The 18,383-nt window shown below is 47.0% G+C and overlaps 1 protein-coding gene across 1 annotated transcript in view; it reads right to left on the bottom strand.

Annotated features, from left to right (window-relative positions):
- Positions 1–18,188, bottom strand: part of LOC142892367 (netrin-1-like) — a 47,393-nt gene extending 29,205 nt beyond the window's left edge. Inside the window, exon 1 of the mRNA XM_076032488.1 lies at positions 16,817–18,188. Coding sequence (XP_075888603.1) covers positions 16,817–17,978 — 1,162 coding nt within the window. The 5' untranslated portion in view covers positions 17,979–18,188. The remainder of the gene's footprint in view (positions 1–16,816) is intronic.
- Positions 18,189–18,383: the final 195 nt, after the last annotated feature.

Below are 18,383 nucleotides of genomic sequence, written 5' to 3'. Positions count from 1 at the left end.
CAAAAAAAATAAAAAATAAAATAAAATACAATGGCTACCATAGCTGTCATTAGTCACATATGAGACGACAGCCAACGCAAAAAAAAAAAAAAAAAGAAAGAAAATCTCTGGACCAACACTTCAGTACAGACCACCATGGAACTTTTTAACCCATAACATTTTTTTTATTCTCTTCAAAGTGACATTACCATCAAAATATTCAGAGTGTTCAATATTTATGTGCACTTAATTAACAATAGTAAATACACTGGTGTGCATAATGGAGTCTTGATCGCTGAGAAACTTGGCCATGAACGCAGCGAGTTGGCGAGACGTGGGACTATTTACAAATTTGATTGGTTCCCGCTAGCAGCCAATCTCGGCTTGCAATGACTACAGCATGATTCAACTCATCATTATTAGTTGTTATATTTAGTCGTTGGCTTGCTGAAGATTAGGGGGCGGGGGAGCAAAAAAAATGTTTATTGGCCGAACACAGTAAACATCTGCGGTTCGGCGACGCACAATGTTCCGATTAGCACTTAGCTCATGCCGTGGTGTTTTCCCTCGCAGTGACTGAAGCGCCCCGGCACCAAGGCGAAACGGGCTCCGCGCTGGGTGACAAATCGTGTAATTCCCCAGAAAACGCGCAACGAGGTGTCGGCGAAGACGCCCGAAGGCATCGCGGCGCCAAAGCGTCCAGGAAGGGGGTCTTAGAGCCGACGACCCTGGACAACAAAAGTTCAAGCCCTCGCGTTTTCTGGCCCTCGGAAAAAAAAGGACAATAAATACCTTCCACCTCCATGGGAACTCCTGTAGATAGGTTTGACCTCTGACCTCCCCTTCCACACACACACACACACAGGAATGCGCCTGTCCATGCTAAGAATGGACATTGCGAATGTCCCTCACGATTCAGCAATAGTGCACACAGTGTTCCGCTCCAATGTTTCATCAGTTTTTCACCTTTTCTCGCCCTCGTGGAAGGACGAGGAACTCCGGCGAGGGGTTTCGGAGGATCGTGTAGCTCGCAGCTTCACTTCTACTGACAGGTGGACTGAGCAGAGAGTTGAACTGCTGGATGTGGTTGAGGCCCGAGAAAAAAAAAAAAAAAAAAAACGATGAAACCAGCAAGGAGTGTGTGAATGTGCAGTCACTCCTCTCTGTGGGAAAGAACTCCCTCCTCCTCCTCCTCCTCCTCCTCCTCCACCAGCTCGCCTTGTCTCACTGGAAGGCACGCGGTGATGTCATGGGAGGCGTTCCCGCTCTCTCGCTCTCTCTCTCTTTTTTTTACGAGCAAACCCCTGTGATCTCTGGTGGAGATCAATTAGCTGAGCAATCAGCCTGCCGAGGCTCTTTTGTGTGGGTAACTGCTCGTAAACCGTTTGGTTGCCCTGGCCAACGGGAAACGCACCAGCCTCAACATATAAACAGCCACCCAGGTCCGCCTGGCCTGGCCTGACTGGTGGAAGGGGAGGGGGGGGGGGGTGCTGTAAGTACCCCTGCGCAGTACATATGTCATTGCGTAATGCAACATGACATCTGCTCACGCAATGCGCCACCCACCAGCCCGAGTCATTTGAGATTAGCTGTGGGTAACGACGTGCAGGTCCCGCTGATGTCTGACGAGAACAGTAGTAGTTCTCTCTCGGACAGAGTTTAATGACCTGCTTTAGAGACTGCTCTGGCTCGAGGGCCTGAACACAGCACAGAGCGTGCGTGTGCTCAGAGTCGCTGTGCTTTCTTTACAGGCGCTTCAAGATTCAAGATTCAAGATTACTTTGTTGCGTCTCCAGGGGAAATTTTCCTTGGACAAACAAACAGGCTGCTACAAAACACGAAACACATAACATGACAAAACACAACAGGATGACAGTGCAATCATAAGGTGCCTACAAACATAAATGAATTGCATGACGGTGCAGAAACCCTCTGCTAACGGCCGCTAGAGATCAACAGGGCAACAGATGAATGAATGAGAGTTTGTACCTGTTTCAAATATTGTTTCCTATTTTTTTTTACTGGAACTCTGTGTAAATAATGCAAATACTTTGTTCCTGTACTTAAGTAGATTTTTCCAGATGTCTGTAATTTACTTGAGTATTTCTCTTTCACTTTATACTTTTTATTACTCTCTGAATTTGGACAAAAATATCTGTACAAATATCGCTACTTCTTACTTGGAAAAACATGCTGGTTACTTTTGTGTTTAAAAGATCTGTTCAAAGTAATTCACTTGTTATTGTATCATAGTGGATGATATTTTGGAGGGGGGTTATTATTCAGTACTTTGTCAGTACAGAGAAAAGTAAGCATTAAGAAAATAACATTGGTTATTATAATGGTTGTTTTTTAAGAAAGTGCTAACATCCAATAATGGCAGTTTGGTTGTCCTGCAGTTGAAAAAGAAAAAAAAAAACATAGTATTGAGAGAAGCAAAGCTTTTAAAAACTGATCCAGATGCTCCAGCAAGACCTCTGGCCAGGTCAGTTCAATCAGTTCCAGATTATTCTGTCACAACTTCTTAATTTTTGCCAAATTATCAACAAATGTATTGTTTTATTAATGGCAAAAAAAAAAACATGTTTACTTTTTACTGAAGTGCATTTCAGAATCAGTATTTTCTTACTTTTCCTTGAGTAAAGGAGTTGAATCAGTACTTTTACTTAGTACTTCAGTACTTTTACTTTCTAGTATCTGTACATTGTGCATATGTGTACACGATATGAAAACTTTTACCACCTCTGTGTCTTGCTGAACAAAACACCTTGCATCACTACCATGCCTGCTAGCCTGGGAAAGAAAACTTCCAGACTTTCAGATTCCCCTGCACATTTTCTAATTGCGCAAACCAGCGACGACCGGAGTCGTTCACTCCGAGTCCCAAACAGCCGTTGGGCGGCTTCTGCCAGCGACAGCACGCCGTCCCTTCTGAATAACAACGCACATTGGCCCGGGCGGGCGTATCTCAGCCCATTTGTCCTCTTGTCGCAGCGCTGGGAGCGCTCCAGCAGGGGGCGGGGCCGGGGGGCGTGGCCCGTTGGAACGCAACGTCCGTGTAATCTTTGTTTGTGCGCGGGCCCGTTTTTTTTTTTTTCTACCATTGCCCGGTTGGCTTGCCCCCTTCGAGGCTCAGGGGGCCCGAGGCGGCGGCGCCATTAAAAATGGGAGGAAAGAGCAACAAAGGGGACAAAGGGAGAGACATAAAAAGGAGGGGAAATGAAGAGCGTGTATATTAGTGTTGGCTCTTCTGGTTGCTTGCTTTCCACATGCGTCCACCGGCCCCGTTCTCACGGGCCGCGCTCGCACCTGACTCCCTCGCGTCATGTCCCACAACATTTGTGACGTTTTAATCTTCATGCGGAATTGAGTCACTTCCAACGTCAAGTATAATGATTTTTTTTATATTTTCCTTCTTTTCCTGAGAGACCGCACAAGGAAAACGGTACAGGGCTTAAAACAACCAATTAAGCCACGAAGCTGATGGATTGGTGGCGAACCTTCTGCTGTCACTGGCTGGCAGGAAGTATGGGCGTAGACCGTAGAATACTTCCTCTTGGTGTGTGTGTGTGTGTGTGTACGCAGGCCTGTATGACACGCAAGTGCATTGGCCTTCTGTGACTGTTGTTGAAACGCTCTCCTGGGCAATAATCTCATTCAAGTTTATTAATTTCCTGATACATCTCTGTGTGTTTGCCTTTGATGTTTTGCGTATTTCCAGTCACAAATTGGTGCAGAAACAGGCGGACTGGCGTGCATTCCCTTTCCCTTCGTTAAGGGTTATTTCCTCAGTTTATTGGGAGAAATTGGTGGGAGAATCTTGGTCATGGAGATGAATAAATTCTGTTCCGTCTACCAGGAAGGTTTTCAGTTCGAGTGTAATGTGATTTCACCCTTGCAGTCATGGAACTAACGCCCTTTATTTGCAGGTTTGCACAGTTGAAACTGGTTGCAATGCTTTTGAGAGGAACTCTTTTATATAGCCCAGGTCGCCTTTGTCATGTGATCAGAATACATCTCCCGTAACAGTGCTGATGCTCGCTTGCAGTGAATTTACACTGTACATAGAAAAGGACATGTTGACTGATGTGCTTTCACTCCTGAGCCTAATGTTCAGCAAGGTTCACTGTCAAATAACCTTAAAACCCGAACCTGATATACGTGCGCCTATGGCAACTTCCAACACGCCCGTTGAAAGCGGAGTCATACTTTTCTGCCCTTGCATATGTGACAAGGAATATCACTGCTGCACAGTAATAAAGTGAAAACAGAGCACTCATCTACATGACAGCGAACCTGGGCAAATTAAATTAGATTGTGCCAAGATACATTAGCAGCTGGCTGTGTTTGACCGCATGCGCTGAAACTTCCGACGTCTCAAAAACACTTTTCTTTGCAGGTAACTTTGTCAGAGTCCCCTTGCAGAAGTTTTCCGTGTGTCACCATTGTGTAAATTGCGGCGTGACAAAATAGAGTGGGAAATTTGTGAGCCGTGTGATCTTCAGTGGCACCATATTATCTTTGTGCACATTTCACTGTTTGAACTGAAATGTCCAAATCATGACAAAATCCATACTCCCTGTGTCTCGTGGGTAATTTTCGTAATAGGGATTTTGGTCGGAGTGTTGACACAATTGGGAAACATCTGAAAATCACCCACTTACCCTGACCATAATCACTAAGTTGAGGCTGACCTGAATAGTTTTCTCAAGTTGGGAGCTTGTATTTACTGTAAATGTGAATGCAACGTAATTGTGCTTGCGGTCGGTGAGGACGTTCCTCAGACTAAACCTTAGCGTAACATCCAAACAGGGCCGGCTCGCGCTGGGATTCAGGGCTGGACAGTTTCAGGCCGAGGTTCAAATCTTCCCCACAGAGCTCAGAGGTTATTTTAACACTTTGGCACGTGCATTCTTCATCAGGTTCCCCCACCCGGTGGGAACGAGGGAGATGGAAGCAGGAAGCCGCTGGACTGTAAATCCTCAAGCCTAGATGACAATCCATCCTTCATGTGGCGTGTTTATTGAGCCCTCCTCCTCCATTTCTCCGAGGGTCTTTTCATAACAAGCCATGTCCCTGTGTCATGGATGTCCTTTCCATGTCTAATAAATTTCCACGGGACATTTTGAACCTATCTCACTGACCAAAAATTAACTGAAGGTGTTTTTTTTTTCCTGTTTATTCATTAAGTGACAACTCACCTCGGTGGAAAAACCGAGGCTCAGTCCGAACGCTGTGGTCACATCGTCCACATATACGTGTACATATGATGGAAAAAGTTAGAAATTAATGGTTAACGATTGTTTTTATGGGAAAAACGGAGCGGTCTCACGACTGCGAATATTACAACCCTGAGGTTTGCTCTGGTGGCTAGGTGGCTTCGAGGACGTGCTACCAAGCTGAGAGGGGGAGGGCTCCGCTCCATCCAGGAGCAAGCCAACCGCTAGCGGTCACTTGCAGGAACCCCGTGAACCTTTGACTACTGTACTAACGAGTAAAACAAATGCTCGGCTACCCTCAGATTAATGAGGACATCAAGCATGAGGGGCCGGCACTGTCAAACAGACCAGTGTGACTCAGTCATCTTGACTGTTCCAGCCAATTCATTTCGATCTAATTCATCATAAAAGGGGTGCATTACATTTTGTGCACTGGGAAACTCTAACTAATTTTGCACAGTTTAGGGCAGGTTATAGTTTTAAAGACATTATTGGTGTCTGATGCAAACAACCTCCAGGAAGCCCCACTAGGTGTAACCACATTGTAAAAACTGCCAAGGGACAGATTGAGGACCTTGACAAAGAGCCTAAAGTTCCCACCAAGTTCATCTAAATCAGATCAAGTTTAATGGGACGTGCCTCAAACATGACAGTCCATAGAGAGCTGTTGATATGAACGGCTTTAACCAAATTGTTCTTGAACATTTTAAAGTTAGGCCTGATGAATTTTGCACCCTAACCATCTTAAACTCTGTCCCCCTTTCCCATAATGGTAGTTCTTGTTAAATTGGTGACACAGAAGTCATAATCATCTGGGTTCTTTTTCGCTGTTTGGATTGATCCCTTGACAAATCCTTGAGCTCTTAATTCCGCCTGAAAACTTAAATAAATGAAGTTAGGACTTATTTCTTACACCACACCACCTTTTACTGTCTGTATTCAAATTGAGATTGTTTCCATACTAATTTGTAAATAACTGTTATTTTTCTTCGGGTTGATGTATCACACACAGATGCAACAGTGCTGCTGAACTGTTGGGTCAAACTACACTCGGAGCCGCTGACAGTTACTACGAGTGCCTCCGAATCAACCAGGATGTCTGGTAGCCACCGTTCTTGTCACTCCACAGCATAAAAAAACCTCGCTGTGACACATCCCAGACACTTCACGGCGTAATCTGACATGGTCTGCGAGGTTCACCCCTGTGAGGTCATCCTTTTCCCTCGCCCGCCGGGCCCAAGTGGGGAACAAGATAGAGCGCATTATCTGTGACTGGCTATCATGAGAAATTGAGCCCCGCTATCTGTGTAAATAAACCGCATGGCACATATTCGCACACGTGCACACACACATACCCATGTGCGGCTGCTCTGATTTCACATCACGCTCTCTGAGGTCCTCGGGAGGAAGCAGGTCATATGTACATCTCTGGGCCGAAGGACGGAAGAAGGAAGTACCTTTTCATTGTTTGGTGGGCCCTCTGACTCGCACTGGCTCAGGTGACCTGAGCAAAAGCTGGTAAAAAGTAGATAGGAACTAGGAATGTGAACAATTAATCGGTTAGCGATTAATTGTCGATTAAGAATTCAATTGATTAAATTAAATTAGTTACAATTAATTGAAGATTTTTTTACACGGGTCGTATCATTATAACAATGTAGTCGCAGGAAAGAGCAATTCAGCTGTAGATACAGTGATGGTCAAAATATACCTAGAACAAAGTTGAAATGTGACGCATTAGAGTTAAAGTCAGAGGATAAATGTTTAGGGTGTTTTAACTTTTCTCTAACGTAAAAATGGGTCACGTTGGACCCTCAACACATTTAAAGGGTTAAACGATGTCTTCCTTACACATTTTTCATTGTGAAATTTAGGTTCTCAGGAAAAATCGCCGCTTATCAATTAATAGTTAATCGATCGATAAGGTCAATCAACTAACGATTACTGAATTAATCGATAATTTGCATCCCTAATTGGAAAGCATTCTCTGCTTTTTGTACAAACTCACTCGGACTAGAAAAAGGGTTACTGGAAAGTGGGATGCCTGAACAACAAGTCCACCTCAGGCTGATACACACACACACACACACACACACACACACACACACACACACACACACACACACACAATGTGGGGAGAGTCTGGAGCTGATGGATGCCTTGGCCTCTCCTGCTTTGTCCACATGTGGAACCACTGGGGATATTTATGGCCAGGTTGGAGGTGTTGACAGGTGGCCGGAGTGTTCTCTGCTCCTCTATCTATCCCGCTGGATCCATCCCCCTTTAAATCTAATAGGAGATTCCTCGTTGCCCTCTCACAACAGAATTGGCGACGGGGGTAGTTAAGAGATGGAAGGATGTGGAAATCCATTACGGAGAGGTTTGAGCAGTTGCGCGGAAAAATAAATATGGAGGGAAGGGGTGGAGAGGGGGAACCAGCCGCACCATTTCCTTTATGGAGGTAAGCTTATTATGTCTGCAATTTTTTTGTTTTTCTTGAAAGTTCTCCTGAGATAAGTAACAGTTAATGGGGAAGCCTTGCCGGCTAATTCGCTGTGAACGTTTGTTCGAACTTCCTCGGTGAGTTATCGCCGAGGGCCCTGAACTGTGGGCCATAATAATGTTGGAAAAGCCCCCTCTGCCGCCCCCCCCCTGCAGAGGTAGTGTCATTCTAATTAGGATAAAGTCTCCATTGAAAGTCCATCCAGTCGTCGGTCGTCGCCTTTGTCTTGGCGTGAAAGGACGCCCCGTGTCAAGAGCGCAGCGGGGAGGACGGCTCCGGCGCCGCTGAGCTTTTTCGGCGCTTATTTAGCGGGGAGAAGGGAGGTGGCACGGGCGGAAAGGACGTCTGAGGGGGGTCGGCCGGGTAGGATGTGGCCGTCGGGTGGCAGCTCAGCGGGGGAGCTGTGGGGACGGGATGCGGAGCGTGTCACTGCGCCGGCCCATTAATCATTCCCAGCTTGGCCTTCTTCATCGCCTCAAAGGACCTCGACGCACGCACGCTAGGTGGTCCTAAAGCCCCTCCTACACACACACACACACACACACACGCCACCCAACTTGGAAATTTTGACTGTCAGTGCCGGGTAAGCAGGCAGGCGGCGGACTTAAAGAGCCTAGCAGACACGCACACAAATGCACAAAGGTCTGCATCTACAGAGTCAAAAGGCAAAATAATGTACCCATACATTAGGAAAAGTTGCCGAAATATTTCAATATCAAATTTATTCAGTCATCATGAGGCTGATACAAGTGGCCTTTGGCCTCTACAACGACAAGAGGTGCTCAAAGTGGTGGTGGCCATTGGCTTCCAGACACTGATGTAATATACAGCCAACTACTGCTGAGTAACATTTGTTTCCTCGACACTTGGTGATGCTACATTCATGAGGGTAACGCCACTTGTTGGGAAAACATCGTACAGCAGTACAAGGTGTAATCTTAGTTGGATCAAACTTCAAAAAAGGGTATCTATATGTATAGAAGTACTAATACAAATGATGTACCTGTTTTTCTTTTTCTGAGTATACATTCTTTTGTTGGCTCTTGACTCTGTGTGATTTTGGCTTACCTGGACAGCAGCGTCCAAAGGTGAAGCCCCGAAAATAAATAGCCAAGGAAACAATCAATGCAATACCACTTTTGCACTAGGGTTGCAAAGGCATCGTCTAATCCTCTCTGTTACCAATAGCCGAATTCTTGTAGTGGACACAAGAAAGTTTTTTCCACCAAGAATTTTATGGCCGTAATCTCTACGACTTCAGCGTTGTGTCCTCAAAGGTTTCTGTCTGAATGACGCGCTCGTCATTGATATCATATCGGACACCCAAGACTGCCCGATATGAATACCAGTGTGGTTGGTTGTGTGGCAAGAATGATCCCAGTAACCAGAACCTTTGTATAATTTCCATTTGATTTTGACATCTGATTTGAAAAAAGGGACACTCCACTCTGACATACAGGTTCCCCTGCACGCCTAGCAGTACAATGCCTCCGTCTTACTGCTGTCATGATCGGAAGGCAGTCAAGGCGTGTCAGTCTAATATATTATGTTGTATATTTGACAGTTACCATTACCTGAGTACAATTTGTAGCGGTTTGGTTGCTGATCTGATCGAGTAAGTGCAGGTTTCAGGGGTAAGTGGTTGCTTTAATGAGTTACACTCTAAAAAGATCTTTGGCGAGTACCATTTACGCCTGTCAAACTACATGTGGAAGTCAGCTCAAAGTCTTTGTGGATAAGGTGTTTCTAATAAGGCATACCTGCATAAAAGAGGGTGTCATTTTAAACAAAATGATCAATCAAAATATATTCAAATTAGTCTGTCGCTCCTTGTCGCTGCCTGCATCTCATCGCACCGCTTTTTACCTTTATTACATTTTATTTTGGTTCTATTTGCACACAATATTTCCTACTGCAAAAGCAATCGCTTTGCGGTTCTGGCCCATCGTCTTTAATTTCTCCCACTGGCAAAAAAAAAAAAACGTAGCCAAGACCTTCTTGATATGGCCACTGCTATCTTGCGCTAATGACATCATTCAGACTGGGAGAACAGAGGACATCAAGAGGGCTGAGCCGGCATCAAGTTCCTGGCCAGACACTCCACCCTCCCTAATCGCCAACAGAGCACAGCTGTCCGTCATGACGCTTCCCTCTCCAAGTTTCACAGGGTCAAAATGCAGGAGCCATGTGCCGTTAACGTGAAAAGGGCGGGGTTGAAGCTTCGTAAAGTGAGCAGACTAGATGCTGGGAGCTCCACATGTGTGAGCAGTAACAGGTCAATGGTCCCAACACAGGCCAGTGTGCTTCTGTCCAAAGTAAAAGGCACCAAAAGACCTGTACGCAGTGTCTTTACCAGTGCATGTCACCATCTGGTCAATGGAGTTGCGGCTCGTCTGTCGTACGCAATCGACGTGTCAATGCTCTGAGCGAAGATGCCATATTGTACTTCTAAAAGCCACAGTTGACGGTGCCACATCCAAGAGCTAATGTGTAAAAGATGTAAACACTAAATCAAAGCTCCCGATGCGGAGAGTCACCCCATCCAAAGACTCATCCACAAGCGAGACCCAAGATCTTTTGGTATGCACTCAGAAGTGATTGAAACCTTTTTGGCTGCAAATCACTCTGACTGTCTTGAATTACGAGTTCAACAAAACAAAATCTTGAAAAAGAAAAAAAAAAAACACACACAGCCCTTTTGCACAGAGGACGTCGGATTGCGGCAGAGCCTTTCTGCTTGTAGACCCTCCGAAACCATCTCTTTGTTTCGTGGCTCGGTCGTAAGCAGCGATCCCGCTCGCCAAAGGCGGGCTGGTTGAAGGCTCAGGAATGTCTTTTGTGATCAGAAAGGTATGCAAAAATATTTCAGACAAACAGGTGTTCTACTTTTGACACAGCGGGGGGGGGGGTTATATGAAAAGATTGATAGAGATTTTTTTTTTTTTATTTAGTCCACAAAACAGGACAGATAATGCTATAAATGTAAGAATGTTTTTAAAGGTTCCAGAGATGAAAATTGAAAAATATAAATAAAGAGTAAAGCTAATGCAAACCAGAGCCATCATTTTTTTTTTTTTTTTTTTTTAACATATTAAGTATCTCAACATTAATAACACCAAGAAATTTTTTTTCCCAATTGCTGATAAAAGCATGAAATATGAATTTAGTTGTTCACTGAAGATTCTCATTTTTATTCCAATGGTTGATGGTGCAGCTTCTTTGCGCTGTGTCTTTTTAATGTTTTGTATGTTTTGTGAGCCTCCAGGAAATAAAAAAAAAACCCTTTATTCACTTTTGTATTTGTCTTTCATTTGGACTTGAAATGTAATTACCATGAGTGGACTCAGAAGGAGGGAACCGGGCTCACAGCAGCTCTGAAGGGCTCCAGAGCTTTAAATGCTGCAGCCTGATAAGAAAACTAATGTGACATTACGATATGACACACGGGCAAGTGACACAAATCTCACTGCGCGGCAGAAAAGTCTCAGCAGAAACCGAATTTGGCTGGGCCCCTGTGGGGTGACGCTAGTCACTATCACATTTTCCACCGTCTGACTCCAACATTCTGCTGCTGCTAGTTCAGCTCTGTTTGTCACATGAGTCACAATAAATTTAAGAGAGTTGAACGCAATGACAATGCTGCTAAGAATAGGCTTACCAGGGGAAAAAAAAAACAAAAAAAAACCTGATGAGTGTGCTTCGTCTCCCGCTGCCTGGTTGGATATATTACAGCCTGGCGTCAAGTCAACACGTTTCCTTCGCTCTGCTCTGGTGTGCTGACGAGCAGTACTTGAGCGCTGACCTGTTCAAAATGACTGCAAGTCATTGGTCCATCCATCTCCTGCTGATGGGGTTTCCATGACATTTCATACAGCAGCTTAAGCCACCAGGCTGCTAAAAATCCTTATGTACGGGGTGAACCCTCACCAACGAAGAAGAAGAAGAAGAAGAAGAAGAAGAAGAAGAAGGGGGACGAGAACTGATTCGAAAACAAAACTGATTAATCAAGTTGCGACGGACAAAACGTTCACTCAATAAGCTTCCCAGCGTCTCACCCCTTTTCCCAAATGATTTCCAAATGGGCTGTGGACCAGATGGATACATGACATAAATCTCATAAAGTGCTCAGAAACATTCCATTTGGTTGCCAACTTAGCTGGGAGTATCAGTGATGGGAAGAAACCACTTTGCCATGAACACGAAAACTTTGAGAGCAGCAGCCAGACAGGCAAAGAGTGACTTGGTTCCAGCGGTGGGCCAGTTAGCGACAAAGAGTGAGCAGAAATAAAAAAAAATAAAAAAATGGAAGCAGATTATTAAAGTCAGAGTGATTTGATGCATATTCTATTACAAGAATGTCTATGACTTCACGCCTTGCAGACATTCTTCTCCCTACACATGGACTGCTGCTGCTGCTGCTGCTGCTGCTGCTGCTGCTGCTGCTGCTGCTGCTGCACAAATGAAAGCCAGATGGCGAGTAAGAAAAGCATTAGCCCAACCTGGCAACCCAGGGATGCGTGCGGCACAATTATGGATAGCAGGGACACTGTCAACATTCCTGCGGAGCCACACGGACGTCGACCAGTCCAGCACAGGAGCACCATTAGTCTGCCATTGTAACCCGAACAGGAAAGCGTCACTCTGTGTTGTGGCTTGGTAACGCGGTGAGTGTGGTGCCGTCACACTGGCAAAGCCACGGGCGCGTTCCAGGTCTCAGCGCAGTTCAGGGGACGCCGCGCGGCTCACAGAACCGTATTACAATGATGGCGCGTTCGCGGCAGGTGGATTTGCCCTGAGCTGACGTGTCTGAAGCGCTGATGGAAATTCCACTAGTCTGCGCCCTGAAGATAGATAGATATTTGATCTGATGGAGGCCACTTTGAAACTGCAAATTGTTTAAAGGTGTGTTTTGTCTGGTGCATATGCCTGCATACACACTCAATAAGAGTGTGTGCTATTTTCCGTCTATTCTGTGTACAAGTCACTCATTGCTGAGGTTTGATTTTACTGTCCCTTTGAATTTGCGACCTTTAAGATCCATACATAGCACAAAATGAAATCCCCCTTTTTAAAAAACACTGCTGGATAACTGCCCCAAGCAACTTGATGTTTCCCTTATCATTCATTCATTCATCTTCTATACCCGCTTATTCCTATTCAGGGTCACGGGGGTCTGCTGGAGCCTCTCCCAGCTGTCTTAGGGCGAAGGCAGGGTGACACCCTGGACAAGTGGCCAGTTCATCGCAGGGCATGTTTCCCTTATCGATTGTAAAAAATAATATTAACTAGGGCTGACAGTCAATTAAAATGTTTAATCGTGATTAATCGCATTAGTCTCCTCAGTTAACTCTCGATTAACAGCTATTTGTATTGTGTTTCTTATACTCTAGGAAAAATTGGAGAGGATAATAATAATTCCCTTGTGGAAATATTCTATTTTTATTTTCATTGGAACGTTCCAAAATTATTACAAACTCTAACCATCCAGATACTCGGGCCACGGGGGTGCGCACCGCTTCAAGTCAAGTGTGAACGACACCATCGGTTAACAAGGGTGCCGAAAGGAAGCGGGCTTGGGGAAGTAGAGGGAGTTGTGCGCGGTTTTCGCAGGCGTTAACCGGGCGTTAATCGCGCGTTAAAAAAAAAATGAGCGCTGTTAAAAGGAGTTTCAGTTAATGCGTTATTAAAGCGGTAACTTCGACAGGGCTAGTATTAACCATATCCCCTGGTCCAGAAAAAGGCAAATTCTGCCGTTGTAAAAATGGAAATTCTGAGGGGGAAGATGCGACAAACCACGAAGCCATGAAATAAAGTAAAAGCGACAAAAATGTCACCAAAGTGGAGGGAAAAAAATTCGGTCACCTCCGAAACCAACTTGGCAAGCGGAAGTTTCCCACAGTTCCCTTCACAGACCATTGGTCAGGCTTGAGGGGGAGGGGGGGGGGGGAATTGGGTGGAGCGTGTGGGGAGGGTGTGTGACTGTCAGGGGTCAGTGAGACGCTGAACACAGAGAATATGAAACAGTTGAGGCGTGCTTGCGTGCGTCCGTCTTAAACCTTTAGGACCTCATTTATTCCTTCACATAAACGGCTGGGGCTCGAGGTCAAACATCATCATGCATTCATGAATGCCGTCGACGCAGAGGCGCCCGCGCTATCACATTCACGCAGACAACAGCGCCATATAAAAGTAGGGATGGGACTGGGATCAACTCATATTTAAAGATCTGAGTAATTTAGCAAAAATTCATACATCATAATGAGAAATGATTTAATACGTCCCTGTTTATTTATCTATTTTCCTGCTGAAAATGTCAAATTTTATTTGGCAAATCATTTGTTTGACTGAGGCGGTGGCGCCTCTTTCTAAAAAAACTTTACAATTTTAAAGACACGCCGTGCGATGTGTAATGTGTTTTTTGTCGCTTCAGCTTTGAAGGCTTCATTGCCTCATTAGAGAGCCGCCGGTCGCCGCATGTTAAGCAGAGTTAGCTCGTTGCATAGGGATCTTTCATCGAGATAAAGTTAGCGGTAGCACTCCTGGTATTGTCTCTTAAACATTGCTTTCTTTTTCTTGGAAGTCGTGGGCTCTTCCTTTTCCTCTCTCCAAAGACGTTTGTTTTCACTCATGTTGCTCGCGCTACGAGCTAGCTTGCTGGCTGGTGTGTGTGATCTCGCGGTAACGTACCACGTTATCACGACAAGCGCCTTGACGTGCGTCAAGAGTTGAGCCACGGCTGGATCTAACGGATGTATTTTCAAAATAAAATTGTTCAGACTGAGATAATAAATAAAACGGAAGTCATTTAACGGAAGTTAAGTTACCAAATGACACACGGACCGGTACCGGTCCGCGGGCCAGGGGTTGGGGACCACTGGTCTACATAACAACACACACAAACATAAGCTTTGCTTGGAAGTAAAAAAAATTGTGTCAATAATTTTTTTTTTTAATTAATCTTAGACAGGGTGATCTTCAAGACATTTTAGTGACCATAAACTTAGCTTTGAGGCTTTCAGGGGGTCTCAAGGGTTAATTGGGGGGTGGGGGAGGGGGGGGGGAGTAGAGGGTCCAAACCCCCTGGAACCCTCTGTAATTCCGCACACTGACATGGACTCTACATGGATTTGTAAGATCACGGCGCGAGCATCGTTTCCTCGCCTGGACAAGGAGATCTTAGTCTTCGTCCATGCGTGCAGAAACTCTTCAGTCCCCGCAAACCCTCCTCTTCTCATCCCGTTTTTTTTTTTTTTTTGCTGTTGTAAAGACGCAAAGCGGGCGGGAGACACCCGGACAGATCATTAGTTCTGCCTGTTTGTGTCCGGTTGAATCAACGCCCCTCCTTACAACCTCCCTCCTCTGAGCCTCCCCAGCCTTTATGCCTTCGGTGTCGGGCCGCCCTTCATTTCCTCCCCCTGGAAGTGGAAGGCCGCTCGCTCAGGCTCAGTCTGGATGACATGGGACGGTGAAAGGAGCTGGGTGGGAGGGGGGGGGGCTCCCAATCCCAACCCCGACACGACAGCGAGATGGATGCCGCTAGTGACAAGCTTTTGTTTTTGGATGAAATACGGCAGGGGGGGTGCGGGGGGGGACGAGGACGAGGCCGAGGCTGAGGCCGAGGCGAGCTGCTTGTTCCCTCGTCACTCGTCAATCTGGGAGTGAAAGCGCGGCGCTTGTCGAAACTTGTTACTTGTTTGTGTGTGTGTGTGTGTGTGTGTGTGTCTGTGTGTCTGTGTGTCTGTGTGCGCGCGTGCGAGCATGTGTTTGTTACGCCGCAAAAGCTCCGGGGGCATTGACCTGCCTCACACAACACAACACAGCACAACACGACACAACACAACACAACACAAACAGAGTTGTGAAAAATTTGAATCACTGGAAATTTCTAGAAATTGAATTCAGCCTTCAGACGTGATTTGTCTTTCCAGTAGTGTGAACATGCAGAGTGGCCAAAGCGTGGAAGAAGAGAAAAATCTCTCGTCTTAATCGCTCACGCGATCAGTAACAGCACCTGCCTGTGGAAACATCGCCTCTCCTCCCCACACCCCCACCCCCCCTCCAGCAGCTCTAACTATGTCCGCAGCTGCGCCGCTTCCTTCCTACTGCGGCTCCGCCACAGTTCGGAAACGCGGGTCACAACGCAATCACGCGCTCGGAAAAAGGATCGCTGTGATGAAATGACTTCCCCTCCTCCCCAGGAAATATGTTTTTTTTTTAAAAAAAAAAAAAGAAAAAAAAGAAAAAAAGAAATCGCCACTGAAGAAAGCGCGGACACACGCGCGCGCGCACACACACACACACGCGCGCGCGCGCACACACACACACACACACACACACCCACACACACACATCAACCATCGTTATGTATCTAAATTAAAAGGCAATTTTAGATATTTCATTAAAAAAAAAAAAAAAAAAGTGAATTTTTTCATTGCTTCCAAAATCAGTGACGATGAAATGCGTCATTTTTAGCGGGCGCATCTTACCCCTGTTATTATACACACGTGTTAGTTGAAGCCGTTTTACCCCCCCACTCCTCAAAAACAAAAAACAAAACAAAACAAAAAATAAATAAAAATAAAAAAACAGTGACCCTAACGTAATCTTACAGTAGTATTGTTATTGTTTTTTGTTTAAATGTATATTGGATCAAAAATTTTGTCTGGACATTTTGGGAAAAGAAAAACACATACAATAATATAAGGGCTTGACTCTCTGCACAATGAATGCTGCTGCTTTTATGCAGCATGCTGCCCGGATCGGGGCCCGTCAATTCATTATTAAAGACGGACAAACTTTTCGGACGAAATTTCGGTACCGTCTATTTGACGCTATATACGACTCAAACAAATGTCGTATTTATTGCTTTCATGATTAACAAGTAAAAATTGCGGGGTTTTTTTGTTTGTTTGTTTGTTTGTTTTTTTGTTTTTTTGCATGGATGTGCACCGCGGTCATATAATTAAATGCAAAAATATCACCGTGATAACTTATTTAGACATGTGTATATATTCATATTTTTTTCCAGCGATTCGAACAAACAAAATCAAAGTTTGGGGGGGTGGGGGTGGGGTGTGTGTGTGTGTGTGTGTGTGTGTGTGTGTTCCCTACCTACCGACACACTCGTTGGCCTCCCGGGCGGTGGCGCGCTGCCACGGCCGGTCGTAGTGGAAGGGTTTGCACCTGTCGCACTCGGGTCCCGCCGTGTTGTGTTTGCACTCGCACACCAGGTTCCCGCCGCCGCCGCCGCCGCCGCCGCCTCCGCTGCCTCCCTCGCCGCCGCGCTCCTTGACGCACTTGGACGCGTGGCCGTTGCACTTGCACCTGCCGCCCACCTGCAGGTCGGACACGGCGTAGTAGTACGAGTCGCGCGCCAGCTCGGCGTCGTCCTCGTTCTCGTCGCCGAACGTGTGCAGGCGGCCGAAGACCACGCGGATGTCGGTGGCCGTCACCCAGTCCTGCAGCACGGGCGAGTTGTCGAAGTCGTGCGCCGACGGGCGGCCGTCCAGCGTGCTGAAGGCGATCAGGCCGCCCGTCAGGGGCCGCGCGTCGGCCGTGTGCGCGTCCGTGCACACGGCCTCCTGCTCGTTCTGCTTGGTGATGGTGGCGCGGTTCGGCCGCTCGTACATGCGCTCGCACTGCGTGGAGTAGTGCTGGAAGGGCGCCCACGTGCGCCCGTGGTCCATGGACTTGTAGATGGCCATGGACTCGGGCCGCGGCGAGCAGAACTGCAGGCTGACGTAGGTCACCTCGAACTTCTTGCCCAGCGACAGCGTCAGCGTCACGTTGCGCGGGTGCTGCACGTAGCTCTCCGACTGCCAGCACGTCAGGTTGTGCGGGTTGTTGAGGTCCGTCAGGTAGGCGGGCGGGTGCGCCCGGCGCGGGTCGGAGGCGTCGCAGGTGCGGCAGTCGCGGCTGCGCTCCACGTCGCCGCCGCCTCCTCCGCCTCCTCCGCCTCCGACGAGGACGACGCCGCCGCTCTGCTGCTGCTGCTGCTGCTGCTGCTGCTCGGTCACCACGCAGTAGCGCGACGCGGGGCTGCCGCACGTGCTGGAGGCGCGCACCTCCTTGCCGAACGCCGCGTTGACAAAGTCCGGGATGCAGCGGCGCGGGTGGCCGTTCTCGTCGTAACACGGGTCCGGCGGCGACGACTGCGCCGCGAACATGCTGAGGCCGTAGCCGCCGGCGGCGCCTCCGAGCGCCGAGCCGGCCAGGGCGCAGGCCACCGCCACCGCCGCCGCCACGGTCACCCACAGCTGCGCACAGCTCCTGTGCATTGTGTTGTTAAAACCACCACCACAACAACAACAACAACAAAAACAAAAACAAAACACACACAAAAAAAAAAAAAAAACACAAAATCCAGAGGGCGCCGCGCTGAACTGTGATGGCTGAGGTTGTGTGAGGTTTGGAGGACAAAAAAAAAGAATCACCAGAAGTTTGGTCAAGGCTGCTGGAAGTGAGCGTGATTACAGCCAAACAACGCAATTAAACCGGTGAAGTATTGGAGAGGCTCGTGTAGCATTAAAAAAAAAAAAAAAAAGTGTGAAGTATCCTGCCGAGGCGGAGTGAACTCTCCCCCGCGGGACCAGCACCTCTGGGAGCTGCTCACTCTGAGCGGTGCAGCGACCCGCAACAGCCTCACAAGTGAGGAGAACAATTTCTTTTCTTTTTCTGTTGCG

This window comes from Nelusetta ayraudi, unplaced genomic scaffold, assembly GCF_046127955.1.
Source record: "Nelusetta ayraudi isolate G7.1 ecotype Tasmania unplaced genomic scaffold, CSIRO-AGI_Nayr_v1 ptg000034l, whole genome shotgun sequence".
In the NCBI taxonomy this organism is placed as follows: Eukaryota; Metazoa; Chordata; class Actinopteri; order Tetraodontiformes; family Monacanthidae; genus Nelusetta; species Nelusetta ayraudi.
The sequence above is the reverse complement of the archived record's forward strand: the minus strand, read 5'-3'. Positions and strand labels throughout refer to the sequence as shown.